Here is a 16,635-nt window from a genome sequence, read left to right as displayed (position 1 = left end):
CAACTGGTGGAGGGGACCAGAGCATGAATCTTATGAGCAGCAGTTGAGGGAACTGGGATTGTTCTGCCCAGAGGGACTCGGGAAACCATATTGCTCTCTACAACTACCTGAAATGAGCTTGTGGCAAGGTGGGGATTGGCCTTTTCTCACAGATAACTTGTGATAGGACTACAGGTAACAGTCTGAAGCTGAACCAGCAGTGGTCCCGGTTGGATATTAAGAAAAATCTCTTTTCAGAAAGAGTGGTAACACATTGGAGCAAACTGCCCAGGGAAGTGGAGGAGTCCCTGGAGATGTTCAGGGAAAGTGTAGGTGTGATACTGTGGGACACGGTTCGTGGGCATGGTGGTGATGGGTTGACTTGATCTTAGAGGTCTTTTCCAACCTTAACGATTCTGTCATTCTACGTCTGCAAACAACATCGCATTCGGGAGTGCAGAGCACCCTGTGGCCGCTTCCAGCTGGAGAGACACGGTGATACAGCACGCTGTGAAAGCGGTGAGCAGCTGCCGAAGGCTGGAAAACCTGTGCGGTGCCTCTGCGTGCTCACCCGGTGCAGCCCAGGCCCAGCCCAGGGCCGGGCACGAAGGACAGGAAGCCTTGCGATGTGTCCCAGGCACGAGCTGGGGAAAAAAACTACCGAAATAAACGTCAGGGGGCCTCTCGCTCCGCAACACGGCCCATTTCGGAAGACTCGGGGTACGGCCCGGCTCTCCGACTCGGCAGCTCCGGCCCCGGCCACAACCACCGAGAGGGCCGGGCCGCGCTGTGTCGGCGAGGAGCCGCCCCCCTCACGGTGCTGCGAACGGGGAGGCGGGACGGGGGGAAGCGGCGATCGCTGAGGGGAGGGCGGGGAGCTCCGCGGCGGGCCCCCCGGCTCCCCAAGGCCTCGTCCCGCTCTGCCCTTTTGGGCGGCGGCATGGCTGGCGGGCTCCGCGCCCCGCTGTTGGCAGTGCTGGCGCTGCTGCTGGTCGGCGACCGGGCGGCACTCGCAGGTAGGGCTGCCGCCATGGCGGGCGCCGCGGGGCTCCGGGCGGCGAGTGGGAGAGGGCGGCCCTGGCGGGGTTGCCCCGCCGGGGTCGGGGAGCGGAGTGTGAGCTGCGGCTGAACCGTGCATGGGCCCCCAGCGCCGCCCCGTGAAGCCTGGAGCAAAAACATGAAAAAATCTTTTTTTTTTTCTTTTAAACAGTTGTGAGTGTGACTGTAATTATATGGCATGGGCAAAGCCCCATGGCACGTGCAAGAGTATGCCCTGTGATTCCTTTCCGTCTTGGTTTACCTGCCAACGAGCAGTCCCCGTGTCAGTAGCTCAGGCACCTGGTTTTGGCAGCCACATTGAGCTTATCTTATGGCTGACGACTGGCTTCCAAACCTGCCAGGGGCTGCTGCTCTGCTGCTGGTGGGTGTGCTGCTCTGCTAGAACTGGCACCGGGACAGCCAGAAGCTTACTTTTGATGTTTGTCTATATCTTCATGTGAGCTGTAAGTACAGCATTGAGGACTGGTCATCAAGTTTTTTTTATTTAAATATCTGTGCTTAATAATGGACTAGTAAGCATTGAAGTGTCTTTTTTAGCATGCTTTCTAATCCCGCATGACATGAGCTCTTCTGAGTAAAAGGTCTGCACACATGGAAGGGGGAATATTGCTCATAGGAATGTCTCTTAAATGTCATGAGTATCCAGGAGATCTGATTGTCACTGGAATTTCTGTAGTGATGTAGCATTGTCAGAAATGTCATGATCTAAGAGTTTTGTCATTTACTTTGCTGGCAGTAATGTGAGGTCAGCTAGTACAGTTTTGCAAATAATGCTATGGAAGTTGACAGACCACTTCACGCCTGCTGCTACAGTATTGCCTTGAATTCCAGGCCTTGCAAGGCACAGCCACAGCTGGAAGCGGCATTTCCAGATTACAAGGTAGGGTGTCATATGCAGCCTGCTGCTTGCGCTAATCTAGGTGAGCATTATGGAATGCTTCAGCTAAGCTCTCTTCATGCTGAGTTCTGCTAGCCAATGTATTTTGGCATCTGTACCTGGTCAGCATGTTAAAATCAGCACTTGTCTCCTACTGTAGCTATGTTTATAGCCATGAGAGACAGATCCCGATCCCGCACATCTTAGACTGGCGTGGAAAACCTGCAAAAGTCTGGAACAAAAAAACAGCACTAACAAATTCTTTTAAATGGTGAACTGAAACTAGGTGTTAAGTAGTTTGCACAACTCTTTGATGAGTTTCTGTGATGGAACCAGAACTTAACATCGCCTATGTTTGTTTGATATCCAGTGCTTTAACTATAGGACTATCATTATCTGGAAATCTGGTGTGTAAAACATATGTGGATGTAGCACAAGGATGCGTATCACTGTGTGCATTGTAATCTGTTAGAGGCTTACAGACTCTTAGCTTTTGATTTGCCCACATAATCTCACTGTAAATCCAGCAGTGAAAAAGTATGAAGCAACATTGAGAATTCACTTCCAAATGAGTGCTATCTTACCTGTAAATGGCATTCCTAGCAAATCTTGCAGTTCTTTGATGTGTCCATTCTTCCTTTACTCCTTTGTGTGCTGTTGATGGCATCTGCTACTGGCTTCAATAAGAATTAAAAATGGAAGTAAAGTTTTGGTTCTGTGTACTTCTTGTCATTTTGCTGCATTGTATCTTCTGTTGTCATTGTATCAAAACTTAGCTAATCAAACTCCTGTTATGTGAAGTATCAGAAGGGTACAGTGAAGAGTGTAGTTTTAGTTTTGACTCTGTGATCTGGGAAGAGACATTTCCAACACTGTCCCAGTGTACTGTCATTCCTAAGTGTCAGAATGTCTTCTACTTTCATGTCTTGAGGAGGTGTGTCCTTCAAAGTGCAGTTTGATATTCTGTTTTTCTCTGATGAATTTTTACAGAAGATGCAGTTTCAATCACCCCCTGACTTCCCTACTGCTTCTACAGTATATGATCTTTGCATACTATTCAAATGGAGCAGAAGACAAACATTTTATTAATGAAATGTGGTTGTATTTCTTAGACATAGTACCACCAATGTATTTAGAAAGCCTTGCTAGGGAGAAAAAGAAGGAAAGAATATGTGTGTGTGGAATTTAGTCATCAGGGATATTTGGAAGAAATGCACCTGAATTCTGAGAGACTGCAGTTTAGATCCTCACTGTTCTTTTAGAACAAAGATCTTAACCAGTTTCCCAACAAAGATTTGTAAGCAAACTGTGATGCTGGGATATTCAGTGGTTCTGATGGTGTTTATCAATCTCACCAGTTAAGTTAAATCTTATCTATGATGCAGCTAGAACTAAGTTAAAAATACAGTATTTTAAATATGGTTCCATCCAGCTGCATTATAAAATGAAGAAGTCATGAGTGTATTCTAAATTGTGAAGATACATTTTCTGCTTATTATTATTTTTTCTTTCCAGATTATTATTGGTAATTGCACTTTTTCATCTCCCTGCTAGAGCGCGAGGCACTGAGATTCACTGTAGAAAATAGGGCTGTTATCAGCATGAGGTTACACCTGCACAAAGGTATTGCTCATTGCCCTTGACTTTCTGGTTAGTACTTTTAAGTCCATTCAGTGTATCCTAGTGGACCAAAACCCATAGTTTTTGTAAAGTGAAGCCAGGTTTCAATCCTGAATATCAGAAAAATCAGCTACCAAACTGACTCTTCTTCACTGCTAATCAGAAGGAAAAAGCTAATATAGACTACTTTAAGAAAGTAATTGCTGTCAAATATTGTTTTTTTTCCAACTTCTAGTTTGAACAAGTTTTGAATAACTTGAGCTGATTGTTTCTAGAGTATGCTGCTCATGAGAACTCCATGAAACTTATGTCTTATTATAATGGCAATTTCACAGAATCACAGAATCATAGGGACTTGGAAGGGACCTCTGGAGATCATCTAGTCCAACACCCTGCCAAAGCAGGTTCACTACAGTAAGTTGCACAGGAAAGTGTCCTGTTGGGTTTTGAATATCTCCAGAGAAGGAAGCTCCACAACCTCTCTGAGCAGTCTGTTCCAGTGCTCTGTTACCCTCAGAGTAAAGACATTTTTTCACATGTTCGTATGTAACTTCTTGTGTTTCAGTGTCCTCCCCCCCCCCCCATATCCCCTTATTTTCACAGAATCGCAGAATTATAGGGGGTGGAAGGGACCTCCAGAGATTGGGTCCAACCCCCCGCAAAGCAGGGTCCTTACACCAGGCTGCACAGATAGGCATCCAGGCAGGTCTTGAATATCTCCAGAGAAGGAGACTCCATAGCCCCCCTTGGCAGCCTGTTCCAGTGCTCTGTCATCCTCTCTGTGTAGAAGTTCTTATGCACATTTGTGCAGAGCTTCCTATGCTTCAGTTTGAGGCCATTTCCCCTTGTTCTATCACCAAGCACTGCTGAAAAGAGGCTGGCCTTTTCCCTTTACCGCCTGCATCTTATGTATTTATAGACATTGATCAGATCCTCTCTGAGTCTTCTTTTCTCAAGGCTGAACAGACCCAGGTCACTCAGTCTTTCCTCATAAGGGAGATGCTCCAGGCCCTTTATCATCTTTATGGCTTTGCACTGGACCCTCTCTAGAAGTTCCCTGTCTTCTTTGAACCGGGGAGCCCAGAATTGTGCATAAAACTCCAGATGTGGCCTCACTAGGACCAGGGCTTTTACTATTTGTATTATATCTTTAAAAAATAGTGGTTTTAATCACTGGTATACTATAGAATGTTGTTAATGATCTTTCCAAAAGTTCAAAAAGACATGTTACTCATATAAGAATATTCTGCCTGAAAAAAATTATTTTCAGTTATGACACTTTCATATAACAAACATTTCATTTCATCATATTTCCATAGCATCTATCTCCCACCACTCAGATGTTTACTTTAGGGGGTTTTGTTTAAATGACTCACTTTTAAATAATTGTAAAATACCGATAGAGACCAGTATCTCTTTCTCTGAACTGTTTTTATATACTTCAATGTTAGGATTCTCCTGTAGTCACAGTGGTTTAAATGCATGCGTGGCAGCCTCAGATTGAAAGGAAACATCTGGAACAGATAATTACAGCGTGTGAAGGAATCAATTTGGCTCAGTTCTAGTTCCAGCTTCAAGGAAAATATGGTAAAGCTGAAAAAAAAATTATGGAAGTAGAGTCTGTATTTGTGGGCATTAAAGAATTCACTTCAGAGAAGACTGACATCTCTTCTTGTACAGTTGTTGAAGTCTTGGATGTGGATGAAAAGCTCTGTTATCTCAAAGCATCTAAAGAAGTTGCTTGTTTCTGGGTCACTTTAGGCATATTTGTAGTGCAGAGCATGTGCAGTAGTTGGAGAAATATTCCTTAGTTTCTCATTCTGCCTTTTTTTTTCATGGTGATCAGCTGTAAAAAGCTTCTTGTGTGAGGTACATTTAATTTCTCTGGATTCCTCAGAACTTGTTAATGTCTCCACTTTTGTTATGCAGTCAAAATGAACAAGACTTTTAAAAGTTATTAATATCATGATGATTTGTTTATATTTGGTATTAAAAGACTGTGAACACTTGTTGCCATCACTCAGATCCTCAGGTCCCGGGGAGAGTCTTATGTTCCTATTATGTTCACATCTGAAGTTGCATGCCGTTTTTCCTGTAGCTTATGAGAAAAGAGTTGGAACCTATGCATTGCACAACTAGCAGTTCAGCCTGCTTCTAGTTGATTAGGAATTTAGGAATTAGGAATGACCCCTCTTGTCATTAAAACTTGCAATTCAATACCAAGAAGAAGGAAAAGAGCTGTAAGACATATACTCATGCACCGCTGTGCTCTGTTACATACATGTTGCAGCTGTCCACACTGTTGCTCTCCCTTGCTATTTCCTGGGTTGTTCCAGTTATTTCATCTTAGTTACAACAGAAGCACTTTGGAATCTAAAGGGATCTTTCATTGTTTACCACATTTGCATAATTGGGGCCACTGATGGGGCTAATGGGGCTATTAGCTTTACTTTCATGAATCCTGAAATTATAATTACCTTCTGGAACTCTTTATCTTGAGATATCACAACCTCTCTGTCTCTCACTGAAGCACCCTAAAGCATATGGAAGTTCAGAAGAAGGGTGTTGGTATGAAGTGTTTGTTTGCTTTTAGAATGGAGGGTTGAAGGCAGGGAGGATGCAGTTACACTGCTTCAGTATCTCAGCAGCCCCTAAGTGAACTCTTGTGGAATGTGCTTCATAGTCTCCCTTTAATATGGAAAGGTCACTGAAGCAAAAGAGACAAAGAAAAATACTGCCATTCTGAAAGATCAGTATTTATTTGAACCACCTCTGCTGGCCCATTTCTGTTCCATTTACCTTTCTGTGAATGAGCTGCAGGGATCTAGTCTTTCCTTAAGGTGCAATCTCAGCTGGACAGGGAGAAGCCTTCATCACAACTTGGAGAGGCATCATAGATCTACTGAAGGCACTGAAGGCAATGTCTGACCAGGAACAACTAATGAATATTCCTATTGTGCTTTGTCTCGAGTCTCCTGTTGGGACAAATGCATTACCACTCTGGTTTTGGCTTTCTGTTTTTTTCACAGAGAAAAATACATAATTTCATTTTCTTGAAGGGTTGTTGTACAGCTGCAGTGTCACCAGAGGGATCTGTGTAAAACATCTAGCAAGTGAAGATCTTTTCACTGTTTGGAGCTCCTTGTTACCTTTGTAGCACGTGACAAAATTAGTTGATAAAGTAGCAGGTTCAAAAACAGTGAAAAGTGGTTTTTATTTTACCCTTTCTATAGAATCTATTATGAATAGAATGAATATAAAAACCGAGTTAAGGTCCAAGCCTAAGCCTTTTCTTGAAACTTACTTTGGGAAGAGAGTGTGGAAGGGATCCCAGGAAGGGAATGGTTGAGATATGCACAGCTTTGGCTGTCTCCTGTCAACACTGGTGATTAAAAGGAGTTGATCAGGTATGATGTTTGCATCAAACTACTTCAGTTAATTACAGTGTACGGAATTGTGATTCCGATATCAGTTCTTCCTTATGCATTGCTGAGAAAACACGTGCTCTAGTCTGAAATGAAAAATGTTGGCAAAAAAAATGTGGAAAAAGAATGCTTTTTTTCGATTACATTTTTAATCTTGATTTTGTTCTTGGATTTATGTGTGTAGCTCATGATAGCTGTGTAGCGAGTTTGAGGCTGGTTTCTTTTTGATACATTTCTTGTTTTTTTTGTTGTTTTTTTGCATATTGAGTAGAGAAGCTAAGAGGTAAACAATTGAAAGTGTGGCAACTTGTTGAATTCGGTTATTTTTTTAACAGCAAAGGAAAAGGATGCTGAATGAAAGGTTAAAATGCTAAACTAATGCTACCACTAGATTACAGAGTGAAGATTTCTTTGCTCTGTTATTCTGAAGGCTGCTTCTTTCTTACCTGGTTTCTTGTGTTTACTTCTAAGAAAGCTGTTGTGGGCAGAGCTGATCAGGAATATTTAGAAAAATTACTTCAAACTTTTCAAAACTTAACTTTACATGTAAGTGTAATCTGTTATGATGAAAATATTAGAAAGGACTTATAGCCTGAGTGTGGTGTTTCTAATCAGTGTTGGGAGTGGGCTCTAGTGGAGAAGGAATAGAGATAAGGAATGCAAATTAATTGGTAAATCAGATCTTTAAATGGATGTCCATGTTTTCTGGCTTTATGTATTTATGTTGATAGAAACTAGCATTTCCTGGCAAAACTGCAGGAACAGCACAAAGCTGCACAAGGCTGCAGTGGAGGAGGTTCAGACTGAATACTGGGAGAAACGTTTTGTAGGAAGGGTGGTCAAACACTGCAACAGGCTTCCTGAAGAAAAGGACAGTGCCCTGTGCCTGTCAGTGATTAGGAAGCATTTGGGTAATGCCTCTTGGGTAATAATATTTGGATAACAACGTGCTTTAACTTCTGGTTAGCCCTGGAGTGGTCAGGCAGGTACACTTGATGAGCTTTGTAGCCCCAACCTGTTCTGTTCATCTGTTCATTTCTATTCTATATATAAATGTCCACAAAGACAAAATTATAATTGACCTAGATCTTATTCTTATCTCCTTCCACCCATTTATTTCCTTTGGGGCATAGATTCACATTGCAGGATCGACTGTCTACTCAGGAAATCCAAAGGAATTGTTCACTCTGTGATATGCTAAACTCACATGTTCCATTATCAAGGGACCAAATGTCACCTTTTCTAACGTGGTGGCATGACAGTCAGAATTTAGTTTCAGCCAGAAATCATTCTAAAATCATCCTGAAAGAGTCTGCTTTAAAGGAACTTGATTCCTATGTTGTAATAACATGCTGCTTAGTTTGATGGGTACTGAAGCAGAAGGCATGCCAAAGCACAGTAGGTGGTTTTGGCACAAGATTTTATTTAGTACTGGATCAGTGCCTGATATTGAGTTTTCTATCCTACCTTCAGTGGTGGATTGTGACTCGAAGTGTTTTGTGGGAGGCAAAAGCTTATGTTAACTTACATTTGTTTTTTCTTTTCTAGGAAAACCAGTTCAAACACCAAACCATTTCCAAGTGGTACACTGAAAAATATCGTCTCTCTGCAACTTCATTTTTAGTTATTCTAAATTGCATTTAGTAATAGATAAGTTTATCTTTCTGCTCAATTTCTTCTCCTGACATTCAGTGTTTTTTTCACCCAGCATACTTAAGTCTATGAAAATTTGATGTCTTGAGAAGTTAATTTCAAGTTCCAACCATGGTCATTAGTTTTGATACAGAAATTCCTAGATGAAATTTGTAGACTGTATTAGAGTAATCATAACGAAACTTTATGATGATAAAGTCCACAAAAGCTTTGGATTTTACTTGTTAATTTCTGATGAACCTCACTGATAAAATTATAGTGAATCTTTTTATTTCCCCATCCATAGGAGTGCTATAAAAGAAGTAGCAACAAAGTGAACAAATTGCTTAGAGTCTCAGTAGGTGAGTGGCAGTGTCTCAGGGTGGCTCCTTCTTGTACTCATTCTATTATATTTCTGTTCTAATGTTACTGCGGTAGCTGAAGGAAATCAATCAATTTTTGATTACGAGAAATTGTTTCAGGAAGCTAGGGTATGCTTCCTATGACAGTCAGGAAGACAGTATCTGATTGCTCCATTTGCTGAGATAGACATCGGAGGACTTCTCTTCCTTACCTGTATCATTGGCTCCAAAGCACAATAGGACACCATCAGTCACCTACATTTTGTCTGTGGGAAGAGCAACATACTTAGCCATTACCATAATACGTGTTTACCATACTGTAACACTTATGAACACTTAAGCTATTTTCTCTCATCAGTGAAGGTTGCTCCTCATTTATACTGGGGGGTTCTCGTTTATACAGTATGTGGTTCTGTATCCTAGTACCATTTTTTAAGCTATTTTCTTTATTAACCTCAAAATAGTAACATTTCTATATACAAAAAAACAGCCTTTGTTTTATTGCTGTATGGATTTTGTGGAATACCTGTAAGGTTTACTAGAGTATTTGATGAAAGCTTCTTTTCTGCTTTTTTTTTTTTTTTTCCAATTTAAAACCATTTTTTTTACACACAGTAGTGACTCTTCCTTTGCAAGAAATGTGTGCACCTCAGTAGTCTAAAAATCCCTCCTCTGTTTCTGTGGGTACTTAATATAATATACTATTACTTTGTTTTTGGTTCTGGGATTTGCAGAAATCTTGTTCTTGAGAAAGCCAACTAAAATCTTCTATAGCGAAATTTTAGAATACTAATGTTAGCAATTCTTTCATCAGACAACTGGTTAATGAGGCCTCTGATTTGATAGTCGTAAACTTGCAGAATTGAGTCTGGAATATGAGTTGAAGTTGCATTTTTTTCTAAGAATCACTGAAGTGTTGTCAGATTCAGCAGGAGGGCAGTCAGTGTGGAAACAGAAATGATTTCAGCCAAAAAGTTCTCTGCAGTTATGCTTAAATTTAAAAAGAACTATGTTAAAACGAGAAAGTTGTCTAACATGAAGCTGAAAGATGCAAACTAAGTATTTAACTACTGGCATCTTTAAGTGATTGTGTCCCAGTGCTGCTGAAGACATCATAGGCCCTCATAGATCTAATGTGTAAATGGGCAGACCTGAAAAAAATCAGGTCAAGGGTCAGCTATCTGGAGGAATCAAAGTTATTACTAAATCGTTTGTATATATATAAATATATATCAAGAAAAAAAATCCTGTAGAGGATCTGTGTATCCACTTAATTAAGTTATCAGTATAAAAAGCACTCAGAAAGAGCATGACTACGGCAGAGAAGCTAAACAGTATAATGTTTAGTGCTAACTAGGAAGATTCTCAAGCTGAAATCCCTTTTTATTCTTGTGAGGAAAGAGGGATTGTTAGCAGAAGAGTTCTACAGAATTTGTCTTGCAATTTGTGCTGCTCAGTATAGTAATAGAGAAGGTAGTAAAGGCAGAGATCAGTTGAATGAAGAAGTTTGCTGTTGTTACAGTTGTTCTCTCCTTCAGAGAGTGAAGAACTGAAGGAGATGTATGCAAAACTGAGTGATTGAACAGGGTTGGTTAATGGTTGCATAAAGGAACCAACAGAATAGGTAGGACTCTTGAGCCTGGAAAAGTAAGAGACAAGAAAATGTGAAAGAATATGTTTCTGCAGGATGCCAGGAGACCTGCAAGTCTTCTTACCCAAGATGACAGAGGAGGTCTCTGGCAGAGATGTAGGAGAACTTATAGATGAATACGCTTACATGTACCCAAAGAGAAACTAGATAAGTACTTCAGAGAGAAATACTTCGACAATTCAAAAACAGACCAACTGTGGCAAGCTCCATAAAAGACTGAAATGAAAAAGAATTGCAGAGTAGGAGTGTATTTGAAGGAAGTTGTTAAATGTACTTGTGCTATTCTTGTGATATTGTTTGATTACTGTTGGAGATAGATGACTGGGCTATGTTCATTTCTTGTCCAAACTGATGTAGCTATTGAGCTCTTATCCAATTACAGGATGAATTTGATACCTAATATCTATTTCTTTTCATGTTGTGATTTAGCTAGTGGGCAGCAGTGTCTGCTCTCTTCCCCCCCTCCAACTGGGATGCAGGAGAGAATCAGAAAAAAAAAAAAAGTAGAACCCGTGGGTTGAGATAAAGTCAGTTTAATAAGACTGAATCAGAAGAGGTGATAATAATAATAAAGAATATATAGAACAAGTGATGCACAGTGTATTTGCTCATTACCCAATGACCAGTGCCCAGACAGTCCTCAAGCAGATATTTCTCACCCTAGCCAACTCCCCTCAATTTTATAGTTCAGCATGGCACCATATGCTGTGGAATATCCCTTTTGCCAGTGTAGGTCATCTGTGCTGGTTCTGTCCCCTTCGAATTCATTGTGCACCCACAGACCCCTCGCTGGCTGGACAGTATGAGAATCTGAAACTTCCTTGGCTCTGTGCAGCCCTGCTCAGCAAAAGCTAAAATGTGTCAACACTGTTTCTCTCTTAAAGCCAAAACACTGCATACCAGATGCTATAAGGAAAACTATCATCTTAAACCAAGACAAGTATTAACTCTCCATATAATTATTTATATATAAGTTTTTTTATGTACGTTTAGATACAAATGAGAAAAAGAGAATTTATGTGTGTAACTAAATTCCTTGTTTGTTTTCTTTTCTTTCTTTTAGTGTCGTTTTATGGTGATAGTTTTGTGGCATTGAAGATGGCAGAAGCGTCCTGTCAGACAACATTACAGTTACGGTTTCTAACAAGCAAGCCACATGGATTGCTCTTTCTTGCAGCTGGGAAGAAAGATTATTGTTTGATAGAGTTACAGTCAGGAAATCTGCAGGTATGATTTGTAACTATAGCAAAAAAGGACGTGTAGCCTCTGCAGTTGAGTTTTTCTTTAAGCTGTTGTAACAGTACTCAAAGTTTATGTTTAAAAAAATGGAAATGTCACAAAACATTTTTTTGAAATTTTCAATTAAATTATATGTTTCTTACAATGGTAGTTATTAAGAAGCTACTTATTTAGAAGCCTCCCAGATCTCTAGAAAGTCGTAAGATCAAAATCACTCTGTTCAAGGCATGAGGTAAAATTTCGGATTTAATGATATTAACATCTTAAAAAATGTTGGGGTCCAAATAATAACTTTTCTGCAAAGCGTGTTCTTCAAGCAGCGCTGTCACCTGGATTCTCAATTGTTAGTTCTAGCAAAACTAGAGAGCAGTTCATTCCCATTTATTCAATTAACAAGTCAAACTTGTGATGTCAAGTGAACGTACACAAATATTTAATGAGACTTCTTTTTTTTAATTATATTTCATGAACGGTATGCTTAATATGAAAATTAATGAAAATTAACCTAGCAAGTCTCTATGAATATGATTGTAAAAAAGATTACCTTGGATTTTGATGTATTTTTAATTTTTTCGTGCAGTTGAGAATTAACTTTGGCGTGGGAGAACGAATACTGCGTTCTTGGCGAAGATCTCATCTGAATGATTTAGCTTGGCACTTGGTTGAACTGCATCATGAACGTGATAATGTCACATTGATAATTGATAAAAATGATAGGATTACTGCAAAAATGCCTGGATTTCACTATGAATTAAATATTGATCATGGATTCTACCTAGGTGGTAGTACGGAACTTGATGTTCCTTACCTTGTCGGGGGACTGCCCAGCTTTCGAGGATGTATTGATCATGTGTTATTTAATCAGCAAGACATTCTGATGCCCCTGAGATCTTCCAGCTTTAAAAAAGTCCATGAAGTTTCAGTGGGATGCAGTGATGAATTCTTTGCAGGTGAAGATGAACCCATCAGTTTTTTTAGTTCCAGATCCTATGTTTCTTTCCCATTACGGAATGTTGATGGTGAGGGAATCTTGGAATTTGCATTGCAAACATCAGCTGCACGTGGCTTGCTGCTTTATCATCCTGGACAAGAAGGAGATTTCATTGCAATGGAAGTGGAAGATGGATTGATTAAAGCCTATATTGAAAAGCATAAAAGTAGAAGCCACCTTTCCTCTCTTAGGTCAGTCAATGACAGTCACTGGCATTATATTAAGCTGAAATTTACTGCAGAATATTTACAACTAACATTGGATAAAGAAACTGTAAAAAAATCATTCCCTCCTCAAAACAAGCTGCTGCTTCTGAACGGGTCTCTCTTTGTAGGTGGCATAGATGACAGTAAACGATCGGAAGTGATTAAGTTAGAGCTAACCTCCGTGTCTGGGAAGCATGCCAGAGGAAGGTCCTTCAAAGGTTGCTTAAGAGACCTGAAAGTCAACTCAGAAAAGAAATCACTGAAGAATGTTCAAGTAACAAAGGATATTTCAGCTGGATGTGAAACAGAAAATGCTTTTAATACAAATCTTTCTTTGGATATGGCTGTAAAATATCCTGTTGTAAAAGCAGCCCCAACACTTGCCCTTTCCCCTGAAAACTTTGTCTCTCTGGGACAGGAAGATAAAAACAACTTTTTAGTTCTGAGTAACCTGATTGTTCAAGAAGGTGGAAAAGCCTCACTTGAATCTAAACATATTCAAGTTAACTTAGACTTCCAGAAATTAGGAATTAATCTATCACAAGTTCTTTTTGAAATAAAGGAACCGCCATCACATGGTAACTTGAAACTAGATGTTGAACCAGTGCTGGAGGTAAATATGTTTACTTTGCAGGATGTGTGGCAAGGGAAGATTCTGTACATCCATGGCGGCTCTGAAGATACTTATGATTATTTTAATTTCTCCATTTCTGCAAACAATAGAAATATTGTGCCTCCATATTTGCAAAGAAATGAGGAGTATATGTTTAGCATTATCATCACTCCAGTAAATGATGCTCCTGAGATCACACTTGCTGAGGGAAACTTACTGCTTTTGATAGAAAACTCAAGGAAACGTTTGACTAGTGATTTGATAAAAGTATTAGATAATGATACAGATCCTCTGGACCTCAGTCTTTCAGTGCTTGGAAATCTTATTGCAAATGCAGGATATTTAGAAAATTCAAAGCACCCTGGAAAGGCTATTACTACTTTTTCTAATGAGGACTTACGAAAAGGCTATGTTTTCTTTGTCCACACAGGTGTCAGGAACTCAAGGATTGTTCTGAGAGCAAACGATGGTGAGAAAGTGAGCAATACTGTTGTGTTACGTGTCGTGGCAATTCCTTTGGAATACAAAGTTGTTAGCAACTCAGGAATAAAAGTTGTCCAGGGTGCTACAGCTCTAATCACATCCAGGCATCTGACAGTTGAAACAAATGCCAACCTCCAAGAGCTGGAGATTCAATATGAGATCACAGATGCACCCCAGTATGGGGAAGTTCAAAGGCAGCATTCAAGGGGGGAATGGAAGCAAGTCAGTTCTTTCTCTCAGCGCTCCATTCAGCGCAGCCGTGTGAGATACTGTAGCACTTTTAAAGAAATTCAACTGGAAAATATTACCGACCAATTTAAATTTAAAGTTAGCATAGGAAACAGAATCAGTGAAGAGCATGTGTTTCCAGTCCAAGTGAAATGGTTAAGGTACAGTTTATTGAAATATACTCCTCTAGAAATTGAAAAATCAAGAAAGAAATACTTGAATTCAGATAATCTTTTTGCTGTGCTTGTGGGTCAAGAAATAACTGAAGATGAGCTTCATTTTAAATTGCTGTCCTTACCAAAGAGTGGACAAGTACTGCTTAATGACCAGTCTTTGAAAGAAGATTCAGTCTTTAGCCAGAAAGATATTGCTGATCATAAAGTGGCATATCAGTTAATGAGCAGCTATTGTGAAGACAATCATGATTCATTTAAATTCCTCATCTCTACAAAGTATCTGGAATCAAATATCTTTGACTTTGAAATCTACATCAAATCAGATTTTAGAAACATAATTTTAATTAACAATGGCTTAACTGTTATTGAAGGTGAAGGAGAATTAATAACAAACTCAAAATTGTTTGTGCAAACACTGGATAATAAAACTTTCCAATATACAGTTTTAAAGTTTCCTAAACATGGGAAATTAAAATTCATTAATTCTTCAGATTCATTTGAGAGTAATGGCAATCTCACCACTTTCACTAATAAAGATATAAGTGATAACCGTCTTATGTATGTTCATGATGATTCTGAAACAGTGTTTGATGAATTTCTTGTGAGAGCTTCCAATGAAGAATCAAGGGAGAGGGCAAACTTTGATCCTGAAGTAGGACCTTCCTCAGTAGAAATTAGATTCAACATTTCTGTCCAGCTGAAGAATGATGAAAAACCAGTACGTGTTGTTGATAAAGTATTTAACATTGTGAGAAATGGACAGCGATTACTGACTTTGGCAGATCTTTGTTATCACGATCCTGATTCTGATTTTGAAGATGGGCAGCTGGTATACACAAGACGTGGCATTTCCAATGGGGATTTGGTGCTAACAAATGATTCATTGCACAGACTCTATCAATTCAAGCAAGCAGACCTGGAGCAAAAGCAAGTCTTGTTTATACACCATGGTGCAGATTTTGGGCGTTTTGTGCTCTTTGTGACAGATGGCAAACACTACACGTCTTTCCTCCTAGAAGTTAATGCCACCGATCCTTATGTTAGCTTGGCAAATAATACAGGCCTGTTGGTTCAAAAAGGAAAAGAGGAAATTGTTACAACAGCTAACCTAAGTGCTATTACAAACCAAGACATCAGAAGTGATCATGAGATTACATTTGAGATAACCACTTTCCCAAAATATGGAAGAATATCTGTAAATAGTTTAATGATGAACTCCTTCACACAGCTCGATCTGATAAGGGGGTGCGTGACCTACAGGCATGATGACAGCAACAACCTTATTGACACGTTTAACTTTACAATCTATGCTAAAAACGTCCATCTCGATTCTGCTGTGCATGTTCGCATGTATTTGGAAAGTCATCAGTGGCCACCAAGGATTGTGAACAGTAACAGTCTCTTAGTTGAAGAAGGAAAAACAGTTAAGATCAGTAAAGGAAAACTGCAAGTGAGTTAACTGTATTGCTAGTAAGCTGTATTGGCCATTTCTCCACTCTAGTAGCAAGTTTTCTTCTCTGCTTTTTCAGACATTGCAGAATCTGCAGTCTCTTTCATCAAATATTTTTCTCTTCTTTAGCTCTTTCCGGTTTTCACATTCTGGAGTCTGACACTAGCAGGCTTCCACTGCTAGGAAAAAAAACCAGTTATGTTAAAGAAACAGAAGAACTGACTGTAGTCTTTGACAGTGTTAGGTATTGGTGCTTGAAAAGGTTAATATCTTCACTTGTGTATTTGTTTTAGTTGTGAGAGCTTTTTGTATTTATTTTCATGTATCATCCTTGTGCAATGTGCCAGGGAAGAAAGGATTTCTTTTCATTCAATTAGAAGCTAGTTCACGTAATACTGATCCAAAATTTTAAAAGCATCAAGTCACAAACATGAATGTTATCTCATTTGTTAATACTAGTTTACGCTCCCTATTGTCTACTTGTAGCCTTACAATAACCACCACGAGGGGGCTGCTGCAGCACGCTACTGTGTTGACTGTAAGTCCTTCTTTCAAGCAGGACTCTACAGCTCTTGCTCAATTAGATAATTCTGGAGTATGTTCTTTCAAAATTTACAGAGCATATTCAGGGTTACAATACAATC

General features: G+C 39.7%; 1 protein-coding gene across 1 annotated transcript in view; it reads left to right on the top strand.

The window, feature by feature from the left end:
• Positions 1 to 535: 535 nt before the first annotated feature.
• The window catches only part of LOC104914886 (chondroitin sulfate proteoglycan 4-like), a 40,544-nt gene continuing 24,444 nt past the window's right edge, over positions 536 to 16,635 (top strand). The window contains exons 1-3 of the mRNA XM_085213262.1: positions 536 to 995; positions 11,669 to 11,832; positions 12,425 to 15,991. Of these exons, the coding sequence (XP_085069388.1) occupies positions 920 to 995; positions 11,669 to 11,832; positions 12,425 to 15,991 (3,807 nt within the window). The 5' untranslated portion in view covers positions 536 to 919. The remainder of the gene's footprint in view (positions 996 to 11,668; positions 11,833 to 12,424; positions 15,992 to 16,635) is intronic.

Source organism: Meleagris gallopavo, chromosome Z (assembly GCF_905368555.1).
Source record: "Meleagris gallopavo chromosome Z, MGAL_WU_HG_1.1, whole genome shotgun sequence".
Lineage (NCBI taxonomy): Eukaryota > Metazoa > Chordata > Aves > Galliformes > Phasianidae > Meleagris > Meleagris gallopavo.
This window is presented reverse-complemented; position numbering and strand designations above follow the sequence as displayed.